The 22,720-nt window shown below is 40.2% G+C and overlaps 1 protein-coding gene across 1 annotated transcript in view; it reads left to right on the plus strand.

The window, feature by feature from the left end:
* The window catches only part of suclg2 (succinate-CoA ligase GDP-forming subunit beta), a 101,404-nt gene that overhangs the window by 34,917 nt on the left and 43,767 nt on the right, over positions 1-22,720 (plus strand). Inside the window, exons 3-9 of the mRNA XM_005941345.3 lie at positions 6,464-6,563; positions 7,629-7,719; positions 9,313-9,465; positions 11,565-11,654; positions 13,547-13,643; positions 18,894-19,055; positions 20,191-20,333. Coding sequence (XP_005941407.1) covers positions 6,464-6,563; positions 7,629-7,719; positions 9,313-9,465; positions 11,565-11,654; positions 13,547-13,643; positions 18,894-19,055; positions 20,191-20,333 — 836 coding nt within the window. The remainder of the gene's footprint in view (positions 1-6,463; positions 6,564-7,628; positions 7,720-9,312; positions 9,466-11,564; positions 11,655-13,546; positions 13,644-18,893; positions 19,056-20,190; positions 20,334-22,720) is intronic.

The following is a 22,720-nucleotide window of genomic DNA, read 5'->3' on the forward strand; positions in this document are numbered from 1 at the left end:
TAAATATGGGGTACCTGGTCGTGCCGGAGTTGAAAGTAGTTCGAGCAGATACAGAAATTGTGGAGTAAAATGTGCAAGCTCGGCTGTGCTTCGTTGTAGTGAGCTCCAGCCATTAGATACGTTTCATTAGTCATCAGTGGAATTGGCATTGCGTTCCTCCTGCCCACTAATGCAGCAGCAGATGTCTGTAGATTTTAGAGTTTTTCTCTGCAGTTGTTAATGCTGAAGTGAAGAAATTGTATCAGTCAATAAAAGGGCCTCTCAGCTAGTTAAACTTTTTTATTTTTTATTTTTTTTACTCTTTTTCTTTTTTTTCTGGCGATCTTGTCTTTAACAAGTTGATTTTTTTTTTTTGTGTGTGTGTGTGTGTGTGTTAACTGTTTCCCGATGAGCCTCGATACAAGTAAATGTCTTCACCCTGGTTTTTGCTCCGAGACGAATGATTCGCCCTGCAGATATCTCCATGGTCATTTAGCACCCATTGCTCCACAACACCATTATCATTATGATCACCCTTCTGCTTGCATGGCAATTAAAAAAAAAAAAAAAAAAGAAAGGAAAAAGGGGGAAAAAAAGACTGAGAGGAGACCGGGGGCATCTCAAGTTGTCATTAGAGGTGCTGTCCTGTGTCTGAAATTCAGGTGGACTTGTCCTCTAATGAGGACTCAGCTGTCATGCAAGCCGTGACTGGAGGAGTGTCACAAAGAGGTGCCATTGTTGGTCAGGGAAACTGATATTCTTTTTCCACTGAGTAGCACCGAGATGCATCATTAGATGCAGAGACACATGGACACTGGGCTTAACCAGACAAGACAGTGACATGATAATTATTTATTTAGTTGTAGCGAACAAAGAGGATAAATGTTGCAGTCTTTGGCTATTTTGGTGTTCAAATCTGTTTGTTAGAGTCTTGTTAGGCCCATATATCTGGTTGAACTGACGCACCAGTAGTAAGAGGGCTTTTGCCAAGCGCGCTTATGATTTATAAATGTTGGTTGACTTTTCAACCTCAACTGAACAGGCAACATATTCTGCTTAAAGAATTTCAAGACCATTATATGTCAAGGTAGATGCAAAACAGAGAGATTTTATTTTCCTGTCTCTCCTTTTGGTTCACTTGCCATCGCTGCATGAATAGAAAACCATTTAATGTCTGACCTTTTCACAGTCTGATAGAATTGGAGGGAAAAAGGTAAAAGTTTAGAGAAAGCGGAACTTTTTCCAAGATAATGTCAGCTTTATCTGCTGCGCTTACAGCCCCATCTTCTAAAAATCTGTATTCCTTTGTTAAAAACAATGATTTTACTGTATTCAATTAGACATTTGATGGCACAAAGAAAAATTGTCGAATACTGAAACTGGGAAATTTCATTGTTATTTGACTAGCATGCTGATTTTAAAGTGCTAGCCCTGTAAGAGACAGGCTGTCCCAGGTGTATCCCAGCCCTGAATGGGATAAGCAGGGAATGATGGATGCATGCCGACCAGTTTATAAAAATCTTTTGCCGTTAACAAGTTATTTATGAGCACGGCTTAAAAAAACTTTAAAAAAAAGTTTGATGATTTGTCTCTGTGTTGTTGTTTTTTAATTAAATTTAGGCTTTAAATGATTCGCAAATGATTTCCTTTTGTTTTGATTTACATTTTACATCGCATTCCAGCATTTCTGGAAATGGGAGTCGTAAATGAAATCATTATACAAGCAGTCATTAAACATGACCCGCTCTGTGCACTTGCCCTAATGGTGCCTAAGTGTAATTAAAATAAAATGTGTTGATAAGGCTATTACACTAAGCATTTTACAGAACTAAGCGCTGGCCCTAAATTTGCCTTTTAATTCACATGAAAGGTAAAAACCCGGCGCACATATTCACTTTTGTGCTTAAACAATTAGTAAAGCTTATTAGATGGTTTCTTTGTTTCGGATCATTAGTTTCCTGCGTTGCCTATGGTGCTGTAGTAGATTATGAGTCCATTTTCACAATATTACTGATACATAGTTGTGACACAGCCAGAAATCACTGCGGCAAAGTGACTCATAAACTAGAGTCGACAGAGTCACTAGCTTTCTTGACATCAATATGCAGCTGACAGCATAATTGAAGTTATTTAAAGGTACACTATGTGCTTCTAGATGGAAGCAAATGGAGGTGCAGATTGTTTTGTTTTTTTCCTCCTACTTATCGTAAAATAGCTCTATACTGGGAAAGCATAATTGTGCCTACGCTACTTGTTTTAATGATCCTGTAGACTGACATTTCCGGCCTCTTCTTTTTTTTTTCTTCTAAAGAACAGATTCCACCTGTTCGACAGCAATCAGCACTGTCTGGCATCATAATCGAGCACAGATGTTGAGGGTTTGACTGCGTTTCTTTTTATTTTTTTTATTTACTGTCTTTCCTCTGGTGTTAATGGTATTTATCCATAGGAAGGCTGAGACTCAGACTGGCTGTGTTTGATTGTAGCTGTTCGTGGCTTGTGTTTGTTTTCTCCTTACTCCCAAGAGTTTGATTAGTCTTCCCCATTTAGCCGCCGCATTACTTTCATTACAGCACACGAGTGTCGGGGAGGGCCACCCTGATCTTTTTCTCTCTCCTTGCAGATGGTAGCCTCATCTTACTCTCTCCGGATTGGCGCATAGCCCGCATCTGTCCCTTACCAGGCAGCATTCCCCCTCATGGCGCAGCCTCGAAGGCTTAATTAAATATCAGACCAAAGCTAACTGTGCTGTTGGCCGCTCATGAGCTACATGCAGAGGGAGGAGGGTGGGGGAAGAGAATAGCCTTTCAAAGTGCACAGAAAGAACGGGGTGAAAGAGACACCGACTGCAGAAGTAACGTCCTCTTTGCCAGCTGCCTTCACTGGCAAGCGGACTGGGAGTTGATTTGCTCTCATTACTGGGAAATAAGTAAAGCCCGAGGATGATGACCGCATTACTCAAATTGCATACGATGAGATCGGAGATGTTGTGCAATGTTAATCTCCTTCCGTGTGTCCCCAAGAAATGGAAAATAAATGAAGATGAAAATCTAGCTCCATTTCTTCACAGAGGGCCATGCATGATACAAATGGAAGCAGTTAGCTGATTATGAAACACTGTCTCCCTCCGACTAAGAAGAGGATTCTCGTTCAGCTGATAAGCAAACTAATATCAGTCTGAGGAGATTTTTTTTTAAATTATTGTGGCTGGATAACAGAAAGGGATTATTCACTTAGCCAGTACTGTAAAGAAAACATACAACAAAGCAACGTAATCAGAACATAGAAAATGTTCCTGTGATAAAACACCCACCTGTGTCACCTTTCAGATGTTTAGAGCTAAATATTGCATTTTTTCCCACTGTGTGAACATCTTGAGCTGTGACTCATCAGCAGCGCTTGCTGGTGTCTTTATTAACTTCAGACACGTGCCCTTGTTTCTGCTTTTTCTTTACAGTTTGACATAAGAAAACTTTGACTTGTTTCAGGTTTTTTTTACATTTTATTACTCCTTTTCCATCCTGTCCTCACGCTGCTCTCATTATGGACCAACCTTTTTCTCTCAGTGTTAGAAGCCATCTCTTGTCTGCCATACTACCAGCTAATGGTCACACTGCTCTTTCACTCTGATCTTTAAGGACATTGTTATAATTTCCATGCATTTCAACTGAGATTGATGTTTCAGTGTTAAACAGCATTATTTGTAAGATTCTACATGGTGTGTGTGTGAGAGAGAGACTGAGAGAGATGGGAAGAGGCAAGTGCTGTCTTTGTGATTGGTAATACTCACAGTTTATCACATTATATCTGCTTCTTCTGTTTTTCCTCTAAAGTTTTCTCTTATTATCAGCACATTACAGCTTCTGTGGCTATTCATAAATGCTAAAATTGCTTATATATCTTATTGTGTGCAGATTGGCTTCACTTACTAGTGCAGCAAGAATGAACACCTGCCTTGTTCTCACACCATTACCTTCCTTAACACGCCACATACCCTTTTCTTCTTCTATATATTTTAGTGTACTTGCTATGACGTCTTATCTTAGTTCTTTACCTTTCTTCACACCTCAATGATGCAACCTCCCTGCTGGGCCACATCCTTGTTCTTTAACTTGCTTCTTTTTTCTATATATTATTTCTTCTTTTTAAAGCAAAAGTCATTTCCTCTGTGCTGTCCCTCTCCGCTGCACATGCCCGCAGGACATGCTTTCTCATCTTGCTTTGAACTCTTTTTAATTTTGTGCAGTAGCAGTTTTTTTATTAACATATTTATTCATTTATAACTGCTCTCAAAGCCTTTTGCATACGAGCTCACCTTTCATTCTCTCTCCATCTCTTCATGCTTTCGCTTCCCCTCTCCCCTCAGCCTTTAACTCTCCTCGCAGAATGGGCCTCACTAATGCAGTGTTAGTTTAATCCCTGTCACCCTGTCCAAGCCTGTATTCCCTGGGTCCTTTTTTCTCTCCCCCCCCCCCCTCCCTTTTTTTTCTCCTTTTTTTTGTTTTAAACTGCAGCAACAGTGAACATGGAAAACATTTTTAGCCCCTCCAGCTTCACCAGGTCCTCGATCTATTCCACCCTTCCCTTAGACGTCAAGAGTTTTTATTTTTTTAAATGCCATCAAGGGAGGAGCCAAGGTCAAGGTGTCTTCTTAACCACGTTTCTACGCCCCCTCCACCCACTTCCCAACGTGCTGGCAGCCACCTGTCAAAGGTTGAACTCTCCCCACCTAGATAATAATAACCTAACTGTAGACCATCTTTCATCAAGTGTCCTCTGATCCATTTGAATAGTGCGGGATTGTGGGTAAGATGCGGAAGAGAGAGCTCAGAGACGACCTCCTGATGCGACTGCTTGGAAGGTGGCAGTGACAGCGAAGGGGATGCTGGGTGGTTAAGTAATTAGGGCAAGGTCATGTTTCCAAACTTCCAAGACTTCCACTGCTTTACCAAGTTTTTATTTTCCTTCTTCCTTATGTGGATCTTTTAATTCTTAAATTTATTATAATGGCAATCACCCCAGAAATGGTAATCTTCTGTCAGTGTTTCCACCACTTTAGCTTATATGTTAAATTCAGTCACCTGAAATTTGTAGACATTTCTGTTCTTCAGAAGCTCTCCTGTACTGTTTTAGCATAGCCACCAGGATTTTGACTTCTTTGGGAAAGTAGTTCTACTAATACTCTGATAACTCCAAAATGATCATCACAGTTATTTTGATCAGTACTGAGATCGCAGTTAGTGGCTCTACATTGTGTAGTGCTTTATACTTCCGCCCAACAGCAGAAGCTCCCTGGTTAAAATCCCAGCAGGAGACACAAATTCCAGGGAGGTTTTATCAGGAAGGGCGTCTAATGTTAAATAAATAAATGTCTGCCAAATCAAATGTGAAGCTACCGGCTGTGGCGACCCCTTTTTGAATAAGAGAGCAGCTGAAAGGAGCTTTATTGACATTATGATTAAGCATGGAGCTTAGTGACAAAAATGCTTTGTAAGTATAACACTGCTTTTTCATCCAGGTTGTGTTCCTGCTAATGTCCTTTCATATTGTTCGTATTTACCATTTTCAGCAGCTGAGACAGATGTTTGTTTGTTTTTTCACATTAGTTTCGTATTTCTTTGACCTTTGAGCTAACACCAGCATCAGGTCAGAGGTTTTTATTTTCCTTTGCTTTTTATTTATTTAAAAAATGCATTTAAGAGATCCAGTTTACCTCAGTGAGTGAACAGGTGATCATATGCCACAAGGCTATAGTGCAGCAGCCCAGGTTCAAGCTGACCTGTGTCTCCTTCTCTCTCTTCTGTCTCCCCACTTTTTTGTCTGTTTTCACTGCTGTACTATCAAATAAAGGTTAAAATGCCCCAAAAAAATCATCTTTAAAAGATGCATTTATGCTGTTGACAAGTTAAACCACCTGTACTTTTTCTTTAAAAAAACATTAATTAGACTTAAGTGTCCATTGATAAAACTGGTATGTTCTTTACTGGACTATAAACAGATGAATGTCTCATTGGGAGCCCTTAGATCTGGAATGCACTATAATTGGTGTTTAAGGAAGTCTTATCTGAAATGTATATGAAAGGATGTTGTCCACGAGTCCTGTTGGGTTGGTGGGAAGGTTAAGACATGTCACTGTCTGAGCCAAGAAGAATAACATTAGGTTACAAAAGATATTTATTTTCCACCATCCGGCTGTCTGTAGACTTAATAGAGTTAACTTTGTGATGCATTACAACAGGATCTTAGTATAAACTAAAGTCAAAGTCTTGCAGATGATCACTCTGCTAAGGAATGTTAGCCAGCCTTCTGTTTTCTTCCTCCCTCCTTCCTTCCTTCAATCATATGGACAAATAATTGACAGGCTCAAGGGTGCGTTCAAGGGCATGAGCTTATATCTTAAGTGCTCCGTCTGACTTTCTCTTCTCCTCCTTTTGTCTCGTTCCCTCTCTCTCTATCTCTCTGTCTGTCTCACTCTGTTGTTCAGATGCCAAAGAGATCGTGCTGAAAGCTCAGATTCTGGCCGGGGGCAGAGGCAAGGGTGTGTTCGACAGCGGCCTTAAAGGTGGAGTGCACTTAACGAAGGAGTAAGTATGCCCCTACGTGCATTTCACACTGTGAGTTACTGTAGGAAATAGATTGATGTTATTTTCTCCAACAACAGCGGCTTTTACAGCGTGGAGGCTCAAAGAGCTTTCTGAAGATGCTCCCTAGGCACAAAGACACAGTCAGGATTACTCGGGCTGCAAATAAACATTTTTCTTTCTTCCACCGTCTCGTTTTCGAACAACTACCCTCAATTAAATGTTGAAAAAGGGGCTTTAAGGTCGACTGAAGCATTACTCACCCCATTTTCAGTTTCCCCGCTCGGGTTTATTGGGTTTTGTGCTACTATTTTGTTCCTGCTCAGAGTTGCGAAGTGTGATGGATGTATTTCTTCAATGAGGGCTCACTCTGAAATCTTATGCATTTTTCAAAAGGCTAAACAAATCTTAAAAGAGCTTTACTTTGCTCAGGAACTGCATTTCCCTCCACCAAGTTTCCCCCGTATAAAATACATAAAAAAAAAAAAAAAAAAATGCTGTCTTCTTAGTAAAGGTAGCTACAACTTGCTGCCACTGCAAAGGCAGAAAGGTGATTTATGACAATTGTCCCAAGCATGTATCATCATCACCCTACTTCGGGGTTCGGAAAGGCCGGAAACTTTTTCAAAGTGAGATACAGTGAAGTTCATCGTCCCCAGACAGTGACATGAGTGCACAGTTCACCTTCCTCTCATCTATCAAAGGATGAGTACAACCCCGAGCTTCATTTGTATTCACTTGCAAAAGCAGAGCAGGCTAACAGAAGCAGCCTCAGCATGCGTGCTGCTTTTAAATGGAGAGAATATGCGGAGTTTGATTCACAGCAATGTGCACGTGTACCCAAAAGCTGTCCTTCATCAGAATATTTTGGACTAATACCGAGAAAGTGCTGAGACATATTTCTTTTCAACCGAACAAAGTTATTGAGAGGGGAAGAAATGCGCTTTCATCTGTAGACCCCTCCTGCTTTTTCCACCTTTATTTTAGAAGTCTTTTATTTTTTGGCTTCATGATAAAGATTTATTTCAAAGAAGTGATATTGTTTGACCTACAACCTCTGTCCTTTAGCCCCGCTGTCGTTGGTGAGCTGGCCAATAAGATGCTGGGTTTCAACCTGACTACTAAGCAGACACCAAAAGAGGGAGTGAAAGTGAAAACGGTGAGCCACTGCAGAGACAGAGGGAAGGAAAAGATCTCTACCCTCACTATCTTTTCTTGCCTTTTTTGACCTCATTTCAAGTCATTTTGAGTCCAGTAATTAATTTCTGTCATATTAATATCAGTTTTGCTGTTGTTGTTTTGTGCTCAGTTTTAATAGTAGCTAGCCCCTGATGTTTACTTTTGGGTTGCACTAGCTGGTGTTATGGCTCATTGCATAAATTGAACAGAACCCACTGTGAATTTAAAGTGTCTGGTAAACAACTGTTTCTGTGCGCCACTAACAAGCAGGAATACTATTTTCTCTGCTCGCATGCTGCATGTCGTACCCCCCGAAAACAGACGTTTTCCAGGTGACGAAGCCGTCTCAGTCTGTGGCTTGTTTGTGTGTCCTGCTGCCTTCCTCTTTGTCTCTCCTCATCTCTGTTTCTGTTTCCCCTGTAAAGTTTACGTTGAATCAAATGAGCATCACACATCATTTTTATTGACGGCGGCTACAGAAAATTCAACAAGCTCAGAGTTAACTCGCTGTCTGAGGCAGAAGGCAAAGGCGGATAAAAGACACAAACATATGGCCAAAACCTGGATTAGATCTGACTGAGAAGAGAAGTGAAAACCAATTGGACATCTACAGTCATTGTCTTACCAAGAAAATCTCACACAGCACAGAAATCTGACGTGGCAAAGAGCCGCCTAACGGCTCGAGTACAATAACGGTGTAGTCAGAACCCGGCGTTTCCGATGACAGCCAGAGCTCAGCTGTCAACCTGCCAATGGGAGCACACACCAACGCTCAACCCGTCCTACAACACAGATAAGGGGCAGCACTCGTGTATCTGTGTGGATTTTCACTCTCATAGCTCTGAATGAGAGATGAGGAAACGAGGCGGGACAGGTGAGCGAGGCAGAGAAAGATAGAAATAGACTGTGGAGAAAAGAATGTGTTTAGTTTGAGAGAAGAAACTGGTATAAGTCAAACGACAGGCAACTTAAAAGGTTGTTTGAGTGAGTGGGGAAAACAACTTTCGGACAAGAAGATAGGAGCGCTGTCTGTTAACACGGAGCGCAGAAAAGCCGATCCATCCTCATTCACTGGGCGATAAGGTGGAAGCAGAACATAAGGGCTGTGCATGTTCAAACAAACACCCCTTCCACCAAACCTGCACCCCATTAACCACCACAGAACTGATAGTTTCCTGTCAAGTCTTTTTTTCCTTTCCTTTTCAAATGGGCTTCTTGCTTGCTTCCTCCTGCCCCTCTTTCTGAATGAACACACAATCCCTCTCTATTTGCCTCTGTTTCTTTTATTCATAACAGATGACATTTCCTCAGAGCTGTTGCACGTAGATTGTGCCAATCTCTGCACTCTGCTTATGTTCTTGTTTTGTACAGCTAGTTGTAAATGTGTTACTTTTAAAAGATAAAGTTAAACATTTTCGGAGTTTTTGTAAATACTGGTCGGAATAAAGGGGAACACAAATGACTTATTTCCCTTTTTTTCCCCTTAATAATAATGTTTTCTTAGTGATGTCAGATCAGTAACATAGCTACCTTCTTCTATCCAGCCCCTCTGTTTTTGCTTTGCAATGTGCAGGTGATGGTTGCTGAGGCCCTGGATATTACCAGGGAGACATATTTTGCCATCCTAATGGACCGCTCCTTCAATGGTCCTGTCATGGTAGGAAGCCCCCAGGGAGGTATGGATATCGAGGAGGTGGCTGCCAGCACCCCAGAACTCATCTTTAAGGTATAACATTTCTGCTTTTCAGTCATTTCTAAGTTGTCAGTGATTACCAGCTACAAGAATAAGAAAGAGGGGGGAAAAAACTTGAGAGCAGTCCAAACTTCCTTGAATTAGACATCTTACCATGATGCTTGTTCTTTACTGGCACAGTGGAGCTCTTTATAATCCCCTCACCATCTTACTTTAAAACTGATAAAGGTTTTGGTGGGGGGAGTGTTGAAATCATACTGAGTTTCCAGATGGAAGCTGAGATCTGTTCGCGCACACACAGCAGAAGCTGAACACGGCACACGCATACAGGAACACACTGGAGTTTAACATGTGCAAACACACACAGCCTTCGATGTTTTCTTTTGCCATTAATGAGATTTTATTTACAGCTTCTCGACAGCACGGCCTCATCGTCGTTAGCAGATGTAACCTTGAAGCGTTTACAGATGGCTACCTCCAAAGGTTATATACGTGTATCTTATTTTGCTAATGTGCATTGTGAAACATCAAGCTGAGACAATTACGTTACATTAACTTCACCAAAGACTGTAGAGTTTCTATAAATGAGAAATGTGTGGTTTTACTATCAAACAAAATGATTAAAATAGTTATTGTCCAGCCCTGTTTGGTGCTACAGACTGTCTGTACAGATGGATGAGATGTCACCAATAGGTGAAGCAGTAATGATGTTGTAACTAGGAGATGGGCAGTGAAGATTAGGCTGCTGAAGTCATGTTTCCTACCAGATGAAATGCAAACACTTGGGTTTTGCTGAAGGATGATGGTGTCAAAGTGAGCACCATCAAGTTGATTTTTTTTAAAAATAAAAACCTAATTTCCACATTGATACATGAAATTATCATTACTATGAGATTCATAATGAACTGAATCTGCTTCACTACAGTTTGATTTTGCACTTCCACATCTAACCAGCACTTGGAACACAGACGTGCCTCCACTGGAGTGTGCACACAGGTTCATGCCCGGACTTTTGCACTGCTTTGAAATGGATGTGTCTGCGGAGCAGTGACACTGATCCATCATCATCAAAAGAGAGAAAACAGGAGGATATATTAGGCTGCCAGGCTGACTTTTTGTCCTCCTTTATCCTGGAGCTTAATGTGACTGCAGTTTCTTTATATATGGTCTCCTTAACTTTTTGTTTCCCCGCGGGGGTTTCTGTCAGTGAAGAACGTGCATAGGAATAGTTGGTGAAAAGTGCAGAAGAAGCAGGTGAGATATTTTAAATGGAATAAAACTGTAGGTGTGAGGTAAATAAGTAAAAGAGCCAGCAAGTCTTATTTATATATGTTCAGCTTCTAATCAGCCACCGTTTCTCTCTGAACCATGTGCTTTTTTGGGTCACACACTCTGCTTTATGGAGGACGGATAACCTCCTCTGCCAACAATGATGCTATCAGTCATCAGCAGTGCTAAAGGGGGAGGATAGAACGATTTGAATATGGAGCCAATTGCCCAGTCCTAATAAACACACATGCCCAGAACTTCCCACAGATCAGTCGATGCATTATGCATAAATTACCTGCATGTTATAAAAACCCGGTGGAATGTGGGTAAAGGATCTAAAAGGATAGATCTGGATCACTTTCTTTAATTTTGCAAACTGGCATTGGTCTTGGTGATGGATATGCTCCCTGAAATTTTATTATGTTACACCATGTTACTGTACTCCTGCTTTGTGCAAGCTATAACTCTGGTGTCTGATTCTGGTTTTGTACAGTTTACGTATTTTGTGGTCTACAAAGGAAAATGAATGACATGGTTTAGGAAAGAAACAGTTCGTACATGTGCAGATGCTCCACTAGTACCTCAGGGACTGCTTCAGCTACTACAAATAAGCACTCATTAATAAGATAATCATAAGCATTTATAAAAAGTTTGATGAGTGTGATGAGCACTTTTAGATATATTTTTGGGAGGTATTGTGATCATCTTCATAGACAGCCTATTGCTGTTAGAGAGTTGGTCCATTCTGTGTATGATTATCAGAAATATATTGCATAGTTTATTTAGGATATAGCCTAATGTTTACTTCTTGTCTTCGTTTGTTTGTCTTCCTCTGTCTTGCATATACTCTACAAATCTACCAGGAAGCCATAGATATCTTTGAAGGTGTGAGAGACGACCAGGCACTTCGCATGGCAGCTAATTTGGGTTTCAAAGGAGCTCTGCAGAGACAGGTAATGGGCCCATGGAAGGCTTTAAAGTCACAAAGAAGGATCAGTGATTCTGACATTCATATATATGTAGGCAGGCAGATGCTTGCCCAGTCATAAATAGGCCATACTTTGGCTATTATTAGTTTTCCAGAGGCAAGTTGTGAAGTGTCATTATACTATGCTGACTTGCCAGGTGGTCTGTTGTCATACTTGGCAGTGAGGCACAGCACTGTGCCAGGCTTAGGGAGCTTACAGTACTAACGATATCATTATTTGGTAGAACATGGCACACACTGATTTTGTGAGTGAATCATGCGTTAGCCACTAAAACTCATCTCAGTGGGCCAGTTATGATTTTGAGGACAGCGAAACAAACATTTTCTCTCCTCTCCCCAAAGTTTTGAGTCATGTTCAGGCATTTGCTCTGAAAATAAAGCTGAGGAAGAATAGCACAGCAGTAGGCCAAGCTCACAGTCTGAATAAAATGTGTGCTCGGTTAAGATTACTTTAGATCTTTTTTTTTTTTTTTGCCTCTTAGTATTAAACCCTATTTTTATGGCAAAATTTCAAGTATTTATTTCTGGGCAAATTTACACAAATTTTGATTTTTATTCAGATTTTCTATGTGTTGTTTCACATTTGCCGTCACGAGCACTGGAAAAAACAGTTAACTTCTGGTTTGTGTGATTGCTATTGTTAGCAAATCCATGCAGGCTGTTGCCCATATACAGTATAAAAAAAGGCTGAATTGTGTCTGTGGGTTAACGGCACCTTGCCGGGGAGGTGACAGGTGTGTTTACAGTGTCTGTGAGCTATGAAAGGCTTCACAGTGTGGGCCTAAAGCCACACAGCAGACAGACTTTCAGCCTTGCATGCCATGTCAAGAATGTAAGCCGACGTCACAGCTTTGTGCTGGAAAAGGACAGAAAATCTGCAAGTCATGTTTCCATCACTGCAGATTGAAGGCAGAGCCGATAAATACCCAGAAACGCCGTCAAGCAGACTAGAGTCATTTGACCGATGATAAATGCAGCTGTACCCTTTCCCGCTGTAGAGAAAAGTCAGATGTTTGTCCAGTATAAAAAGGGCTTAATTTGTTTTCTTTTGCACAAGCTCTGACTGGCATGAGAAATCAGATAACTCAAATCCTAGCACATAGAATAATGAAATATATAAATTACAAAAAAAGTAAAAATCAAATCTGCCTTTGTGAAGCAAACTTGATTTGATGACATTTTTATTGCATCCTTTTTTATGGCCTGTTTTTGCTGGATACTGAAAGGAAATTGATTTTAAACAGGGAATGGGAGAAATAGAAAATTATTGGTTAATTGTGTGCATTGTTAGTGCGCTTCTCCTTGGTTGCTGTTTGTCAGTTGCCAAGCTGTTTAATTCAGACATAATTACAGCATTTCTAAAATACCTTTACTGTTTTGAAGGAGCTGTGTGGCGACGGGAGCTTTGTGCAGATACAATTTTTTGCGCGTCTGTCTGCACTGTCAGACTGCCTTTGTCACTAAAGAAGCAAAGCTATAGAGAATTAAAAAGAGGTTCCTTTTAAAAGGAGGATTTCATTGATAATGTTTAAGTGCAGTCGTGTTTAATATCCCGTATTCTCACTGACAACATTTGTTTTCCACATTGTAAATATCAGTTTTTTAAATGCAAAAGGCACATTAGCAAAACAGGTATGCATCGATACTACATCTATGTGCAATCAAGTGAAAGGTGTGCTAACACCAGGTAATTTAACTTTGCCTTCCTTACACATTAATGCCATAAAAAGACATGGTGATGTTGAAGGTGATTTGCCATGTTTTATGTAGCCTGTGTGGGAGGCTGAGCAGCCTTGTCAGGGCTGACTACTCAGAGCCGAACCATCAGGTAATTACTGTCCTCTGTGGACCTCACAGGCAGCAGATCAGATTAAGAGGCTCTATGATCTGTTCCTGAAAGTCGACGCCACTCAAGTTGAAGTCAATCCTCTCGGAGAGACTCCCGAAGGACAAGGTACTTTGTATCATTTTTTAAAAACATACTTGCCTGTATGTTTGTTTGTTTCATGTGTGTCTTTGGATGTGTGCCGTCTTGCTGTCTGTAATTTCTATTAAACATTTTAAATGCAGAACTCAGCATTTCAGCATCACGATGCTGCCACATATTAATCACCGACTGCGAGACAGAGGCAGCACTTCGCTCCTCTGGTCTAAATGCATTTCAGAATGTGAAGTGTACTGTAATTGCAACACACTGACATCAGCTTCTTGTCAGCATGACTTTGTCTGGATCAAAATCCAAATGGCTTCAGGGAGCAGAGCTTTCCATATTCACAGCATGTTCATGTTTGTTGATGTTTCCTAGTTGCTGATGATTAACTGAAGGCATATAATCTATCATCAGCAAGTAATGAGGGACTACGAATAGCAGCAGCGGCAGCTTCAGACGCAGCCTTTTAATTTATGGTCGGCGAAGATTAACCACTTTGAGATGTTCTGTGAAACTCTTATTGGCTCTGAGTGGAGCATTAATGAAATAAAGTAAAGTATCATAATTAAAAATATATTGACATAGGTAACTTTGCATGACCGTTTGTAGTTTTTGAATTGATCACCGTTTATTTCATATTTATTATTTTCATATTTATTTCATATTTTGCATGCGCACAAGATGTTCTGTGTAATCCCAGCAAATCTTTATAGGAAAGCTAACAACAAATAATGCTGTTTATATTTATAAATATATCAAGTATAAATGTTAAGATTTCCAAAATAATAGGAAGAAATAGTAGTTCCCAAGTTAAAAATGTTGCATCGGGGAATGCCCCTAAAGCACTTTAAAAACCACAAAAACAATTTAATTTATCATACTGTTCACTTGTTCTATTCTCAAAGGAATTATTTTCTATAATTGTGTCGTTGTAAACTGGCCTTATTCCAAATGCATGTGCTCAGCCAAAAGTACTTAACTTGGAATATGTCTGTAAGTGTCTCTGAATGGATGAAAGGGAGATTATTAAAAGGTTGAGCAATTATCATCTTCACTCGACAATGTTTATTGGAGTGAAGCTTAGCCTATTACACGCTCAGTCTATTGAAATTAACTTTCAGTAATTATATTCAAGATAAATTTATTGTGTCGTCAAGCAATAAATATTGTCTCTTAACTCTTTGTACTTCATGTATAAATGATCAGATGAGACACATGAGCCAAATGACAAACTGTAAAATAGTAATGCTAATTTTCTAAGAAACAAGCAATGATTAAGGTGTTGGCCTTGATCAACATGTCTGACTTTGTGCTGCTGCAGATTAAAAGTAGTTAGGGCTGCCACGATTAGTCGACTAGTCACGATTACGTCGACTATCAAAATCGTCAACGACTGATTTAATAGTTGACCCGTCGTTTGAAGCTTTGTAAGATCACAAAAGACGCAGGAATAAGTAGCAGGATTTAAGAGTGTAATAACGGACTGAAACAGAAGATGGCAGCACTGCATGTACAAGGATGCCAGCTGCCGTTAAACCCCGAAGAAGAAGAAGTAGCTCTGTCCCAGAATTCATAGCGCAGCCCAGCTCAGTTTCCAACAATGGCGGCAGCTAGTTAGTTTTAATATTACTCTTATTATTCTTTCTGGGTCACAAAATAAACGTTTAACATATTTTCAGGTGAGAATGTAGCTGTGTAAACCTCAAATATCTGCTGAGTTTATCAAGACACCGCATATTTTCAAAAGCGCTCCGACGTTGTCAGAGACGTCTGTTACCCACTAGCTCGATAGCTAGCCGGGGGCTAGGCTCACTAGAGCTGTGAGGACACTGGACTCCCTGACAAATCGTTTTCAAACCCACCGCTGTCTTTCGCTACTCAGGTTAAACGTGATATATAAGTCACTTAGATAACTTAAAATGTTATTGTTTGGCTTTTTTAGTATTTTATTTGTTCCTCAGTAAATCGGTTTGTCTGAGATTAAAGTTATAGTTTTTACACAGCTGAATAAACTTCAAGCAGACAGCTGATTATCAGAAGTGTGAGATGCTGGAGAATATACTCCGTTGTCCTGTTATATTTTAGATAGCAAGGAGTTTATTAAACTTCACTGAACAATCTGCAAATTTCATTAAAATGTAATAAACTATCATCTTGTCTTTATTTTTAGTTAGCACAGACCTTAAACACTTAAAGCTGTAAGCTAATGATAGTTATATAAGAGCAGATGCTGCTGGTGCAATAAGCTGTACGTTTTATGTCTAATGGATGATGATCTGATTAGTCGACTAATCGCAAAAATAATCAGTGACTAGTCGACTATCAAAATAATCATTTGTGGCAGCCCTAAAAATAGTTAATAAAAAGATGGGATATTTCAACCATTGAGAAGTGTCTTAGATTAGTAATTTAGAAGTACAGTCTTAAATCCCCCCCTTATTTCTTTATATTTTGCTAGGACAATGAAAAAAGGGGTGCAATGATTTACTGAAACATGCAAACATCCATGGAAATACAATATATAAGGCAAAGAGAGAGTTAATTAAATTCTACTGAGCTTAAAACTCAACATTTAGTAAGACCAACTTTATCTTGAGCACAGCCTGAACTCTCTAAGCAAACCTTTCTTGGCATTTCCTGAAGTAATCCTCAGAAATAGATCTCAAAGCTTCTTGAAGGACATTCAAAGCTCTTCTTTGGATGTTGGCTGCCTGTTCAGTTCAGCAATGTTGCTGATTGGACTCCGGGGACAGTGACTGTTGTGTCTGAGTGATGGTGTTTCACTGTGTGTTTTCTCTATCCAGGTATATTTTTACTGCATTGACGGTTTGTTCGGGATCGCAATGTTAAAAAAAATGAAAGTGCTGTCAGTCAGATAGTTTCCTGATGGTATTGCTTGATGGATCAAAATTTGAAGTGAAAATCATGACACAGCCTCCACTGTGTACAGATGGCTCCAGACACTCACTGTTGTATGTTTTTCCTGACTTCCTCCAGACGGGTTGAACCAAAAATTTCAAATGTGCTTTCATCACTCCATTAGCTAATTTTCAGCCCAGTGGTATTTGGCCTTTTCTACCCCGTTTCCCTTCATTAAGAATTTTTGATTCAATGAAGAGTGGATGGATCTCAAGTCTGTTCATTTTTTTTAGGCTTGCTACTTCTTTTGTCCTCCATGTATCCAGTTTCCTTAATAATGCCAAGATACTCGCATACAAGTTATGTGAATCCACAACAGTAGTTCATCCTTGAGTCGAGTAACTTTTTTTTCATATACTTGAATGTATCATAGGTCAGTGTTAAAGGGCTTAACAAAACAAAAATTCCTCTGAAAATGGTCAGGTACAAGGACTGGAGAGAAAAGGCGACTTTTAATGGTTTAATGAAAAACTTTGAAAGGCCTTCAGAAAGCCTGGAGCACTATATTTTTAAAAATTACAAGAAAGTCTGTCTTCTTGGAGGAAAAAGATAAAGACATGATTCAAGATTTTTGCACAGTAGAATACAATTGGATCCAATATCTACCAGGATTGTTCAATTTTAAAGTAAAATACCATTTCACGGCCCCTTACTTTATTTGAAAGTCACCAAGAGCAGTTCACATTTCTGTCCTCCTCTCATTTGTAGCAGGCACTAGCAAACTGTTGTGTCCAGTAAGAGTAATGTAAGAGTAAAGTTTCTGCTTCTATAATTTCTTGATGTATTTTTCCTGCATGGCGTAATCCCTGTTGGACTTCCAGTCACACAGAAGAACAGAGATATGGGTAAATTTCAGTCACCTTGATTTCCCCTAGTGACAAAAATGGAGGTTAGCAGGAAAACAATTCAAGTGCTCGTCATTCACATGAGAAGTCTGTTATAGGAAGTCACAAAGCATTATTCCAGCGCTTGTGACGCTGCCAAACTTTGGTTTTTGTTTTTATTTTTCTCTCAAAGAAATAAGAGTGATTGTCTTGTCTTTGGAGCTGAACACAGATTGAGTGTGATGTGTCATACACTATTACAGCGTGCTGAAGATGCATCACTTCTTTGATCCTTAGTTTCCTCAAAAAAAAGATGCTTGCTCAAAGTTATCAAACACTCACACGACAATGTTTTTGTGTGATTCGTTATGAATATTAATGCAGAAAATGAGTCCTTAAAAAAACTGATTTTATACGAGAGGTATGATTTTTCTTTTTTTAAAAGAAGGAAGAAGCAGGTGTTGTGATTGAAGCAGGCTTTGTAGAAGGGTTTCACATTAACATCAGCTCATTCTTTGCTTCGATTTGTTCACACGTCACAAGGGAGCACAGCTATTTTCTTGCAGGCTTTCGACAGACGTGTTTGGAGAAGGAAAATTTCTCAAGGGTGGAAAATTTGTATTTTTTTGTCTCGTTTGGTAATAGCTGAATACATTTTGTAGATAGACTGCAATAATGGATGTGTCAAAACAGAACAAAAAGGAATTGTGTAGTGAGGAAAACGCTTCACCTGGAGGACGCAGCATGCCGACTCCCCAGTCCCAGGAGAGTCTGCCTGCTCCTGGCTGTCTTGTGTCCATGTATGTTTGTTGTTCATGTTGCACTCATAAAATATTTGCACATTTCAATATTTTCCTTCCTTTCCTCAGTTTCGCATCAGGATTGCCTGAATGTTTAAATGTAATTAGCCATTAAGTGGAATAGTTAATATTGAACTAGGAGACATGGTCCTCCATTTGGATGTCATTTTTATACTTTAGGTTTTGTATTAAATTAATTGAGCTTCAATATCGGGGTGAATTTGTTACCTTTCCCCCTACTTCCCTGGTTTTAATAATAAGCTGAGCTAACTGACTTCTGGCTCCAGCTACAAATTTAGCAAATAGACGTGACTTTTCACATTCTCACCAAGACGGCGAATAACTGTATTTCTTTTGAATGTCCAGTTATCCCTTTCAGTTAGAGTCACTATTTAAGTGTAAGCGCTTCTACTAATTTGTTACATTATTAGCGTGCGGTATTTTCAGGTGGCTTTAAGAGTGTGGAGTCTTTGAAATGCACACTCTTTGATGTGTAAAGGAAATGTCCATTTGCTATAATAGTCTTTTCCTTAGAGGCAGTGTCAAAACCACATACCTTAGTGAGCCTGAAATAATTAAGACCAGCAGACTGAGGGGACACCCTGGAGTTCATTACTTTCAGGTTTTAGAAATGGTAATTAGGTTTTTTTTTTAATGTCTGGATTCTGCTTCCTCTTTCTCACTTGTTCTATTTTTCCCCATTGCTGTCTTTTACCCATCCCTTACCGTAGTGGTTTGCTTTGATGCTAAGATCAACTTTGATGACAACGCTGAGTTCCGTCAGAAAAACGTGTTTGCCATGGATGACATGACGGAGGCCGACCCCACGGAGATGGCTGCAGCAAAGTGGGACCTTAAATATATCGGACTGGATGGGAACATTGCCTGCTTTGGTAAGGAAGCGAATCTCTCCATCAGACCCGACACACCTGCTTGCACATACACCACCCAATAAAGGAGTTCTCCCCTCCTGCCATGTGGCTTTAATGTGTCTCTTAAGTCGAGTAAGCGAAAAGCTCGGACACAGTTAAAACTTAGTCAAACTAACGGCAGTCTGTGCTCTCCTCCAGTCCACATTACAAGCAGCTTTCTGAAGACTCCAGAAGGATTGCTGCCATAACCAATGCGTTCTAATTAGCTATAATCCACCCAGAAAGTCTCCTGTGAGCCAGATTGTTAGCATTCTCATTAAAGGCCCCCTCTCTTGTCATAAATCAAAGCTTTTACAGTGTACAACTGCACTAACAGGTGCTCTCACTTCTTACCCCGTAGCCTCATAAACACATTAGTTGTCTGTTAACACTTCTCCTCCATTCTGCACACAAACCCCATTCTGCATCCCCAGCTCCCAGGCTCTCCTAAAGTAACAACAGCTTTTAAGGCCCCGCAGCTTCCTTGAGAGCTCCGTAAGCCACCAAAGTGACAGCTGTTAAAGCGAATTTCCCTTTTATTGAGACCTCGGTTGGGGAGCTTGCCAGGACACAAGTTCAGCTTGGCTAAACCAAATTATGTAGGACATTTTTGTGCACTTGGCTCCTGCACAACTCAGCAGGGCAGAGGCACAGGCAGTTGGCTAAATGATGACATAGTCCACAGTCCAAAAGCATAGCACAACCTCTTCTAATCAACACTCTCTTCTCTGAAGTCGGGAGCTGAGTTGTAATCAAATTTTCTCTGTGTTGCTTGACTTGAATGTTTCTGATTAGAAGATTTCCAGCAGATTCACTTTTTAAGTGTGGCATTTTTTTCCAGCTATTTGCTCGTATTTAGTGGATGACTTAGCACTCAATTCCTTTGCGGGTTATTATAGTTCATGCCATCTTTCCTTCAGTGTCAGTAATGTTACTTTAATTAACTCGTGTCTGCATGTATTGCACTTTGTTCTCAGGCACGTCTGTTTCAATATCCGAATATTAGCCTTTATTTAATGTTCAAATTGTTATACTTTAGCCTCAATTATCGTTAACACAAATATGTGAAAGTGCATAAAAACGAGTGCCTAATTATTACATTACATTGTCGTAACAGTGAATGGAGCTGGTTTGGCCATGGCCACGTGTGACATCATTGACCTGCATGGAGGAAAGCCAGCAAACTTCCTGGACCTGGGTGGTGGAGTCAAAGAGAAACAGGTGTACGAGGCTTTTAAGCTGCTCACTGCCGACCCAAAGGTAGGAACAAACTGTTAACAAAGAGGTCGCTTGCCTGCTTCTTGAACAGCTTGACTGTAACAGTTGAGTACATAACCTAAATTGGTTACTGATTTTTAAAGCACAGCTTGGAAGAAAAAGCAATTTTACCACCTGTTGAATTGCGTTTGATATTGCAGTCATGTATTTTGTCACAGTACATTCATAAAGCTCTATCTGTCTGGTTAGAGCTTTGTCAGTGCAACTCATTAGTCTGGGGACCTTGGCATATGCCCATGTTTAACTTAGGAAAACAGACTCTGGGAGGCTGTGTGATTATATGCCATCATTTCAGTTACTGTGGCATGATAAATTGGCGCTCTGTATTCTGCAGTAACTGCGCTTGTAAAGAAAGGCTGAGACGTGCAACCGCGTGCGCTGTGAACACGCAATAACGGGCGCATATGCAGCTCAGATTTAATGCACATATAAAACTTTAAATGAAAAGCATGCGACAGAAATTCTCGCGGCTGTGAATGAGTGGCAGCTCGGGGTGTTTTACAAGTGATTCTGCTCCATGTTCGGAAAGCTAATAATTCCAAGCTAAACAACGTAAGCCTTGTAACGATACCGCAGTGCTGATTGTGTGTTGACAGTTATCACATCGCTAAATCCCTCACTGCTGTCACTCCTGTATCCCAGGAATGATCACGGGTTCGCTCTCTGGAGCGTCTCTACTTGGTTGTGTTGAATACAGAGTAGAATTAGATTGAAATTCAGTCCTCAGCTCACTTTTTTTTTAAAAATCTTTCTTTTAAAAAAGCACATGCTGACTTGATTTGGCAGTAAATATTTTTGAAGAATTAGCTTCGCATCTAGTTTAAAAAGCTATCTTGCCAGCTCGAATTTCCTCAAATGGCTTTCCAGGACAGGTTACTAAACAATACAGCTACAGTACGCTGTATGGCATGTGATACATAGTCTAGTCTTAAAATAGATATTCTGTATATATTACACATACCAGAAAGCTTTATTTCATCTAAAGCTCATTCGAAACACTGAAGTAGGATTTTTCATGGTAGCAGTGTTGCACACCTTTTGTTGATGAATGTTAAAAACTTGCTAACCTTAACACTCCAGCAGGTGATACATTGCCTGACTCGAAAAATCCACTGTGTGATCGATTTTGGTCTCACAAAATCAGCCCGGCAGACTGTGGAGAAAAATAAAAATGAATATGGTGGTTAAAAAAGAAATGCAATCAACAGGGGAGATTTGCTGCTCTCTTCCCCTGAGGGAGCCACATTTTTATTATTATTATACCCTTTTAAAACAAGTTGGATATCTTCAAAGGCGAGATCAGGTTTTAGTCTGTATCCACTGGCCCCCTCACCATCAAACACTCCTCCTGTTCCTCTTTCTCTCTTTTTTTTGTTGCCTTGGGTTGATTCCCCAAATCCAGATGGGGGAGTAGACCTGCTGCCTGTCCCTCCTGCTGCTGTGTATGGAAACGGAGACGGGAAGCTCCTCCCTAACAGGGAAAAAAATAGAGGAGGATTGACATTAAACTGGGTTGGAAGCACCATTAGCATTTCAACCAGGGGAGCTGAGAAACCTGCTCTGATCTGTGGAGGGAATGTTAATCATTTCACAATAAGAGCATGCTGCTCATTTGCATTTTTTTTTCTTTTTTTCCTCCCCACAAATTACTACTCCCAAATATTTAAAGGATATATGAGCAGTAAGTAACAGTAAAATCATACCCTGGGTAAACGTGGATGGGATGAGGTGCCGAGGCAAAATTGATCGGCTCGGAGCGTCAGTAAATTCCGTTTTTCCTTATTTGCCTTAAACATCAAGGCTTCAGTGCTTATTTCCTTCAAATGCGCAGCCCTTTGTTTAGTATTTATTCAAAGTTTAGAGTCTCAGACAGCCTGGTCTACTTGCATTTCACATCATTATTTTTCTACTGATTTAAAAAAACAAAACTTTCGCTGCTTTGGCATAATAGTGTTGATAGAGTGCCTTATAGGAATGCTTACTTCCACTGGCACTGAATAAAATGAGTTTGGTAGCTGCTGTGAGGAAGGCCAGAAATGTTCTGTTGCATATGTGAAAATTGTTTTTTTATTAGGAACCACTGCAACTTTTGAGTGCCAAGATTAAAATGGTTTATGTCCTGCGAAGAAAAAATGATAGAAGCCCATTCAGCAGGAAATATTACACTGTAATGACAGAAAGAAAAAAGAAGGGGAAAAACAGGTATTTTTGGGGTCCGTCTCTTCTTTCTGGCTTTCTTCCTCGGTTGCTTTTTCCGCTTTTGTCTCCCTCCCTCCCCTCTCTCTTCCTCGCGCTCTCTCCCTCTCAATCTCCGCTTTGATGTCTCAGGCTCATTGTGCTGAGAGGAGTGGATGCGACGCGAGTGTACC

Source organism: Haplochromis burtoni, unplaced genomic scaffold (genome assembly GCF_018398535.1).
Source record: "Haplochromis burtoni strain Fernald_Lab_line unplaced genomic scaffold, NCSU_Asbu1 Contig_314, whole genome shotgun sequence".
In the NCBI taxonomy this organism is placed as follows: Eukaryota; Metazoa; Chordata; class Actinopteri; order Cichliformes; family Cichlidae; genus Haplochromis; species Haplochromis burtoni.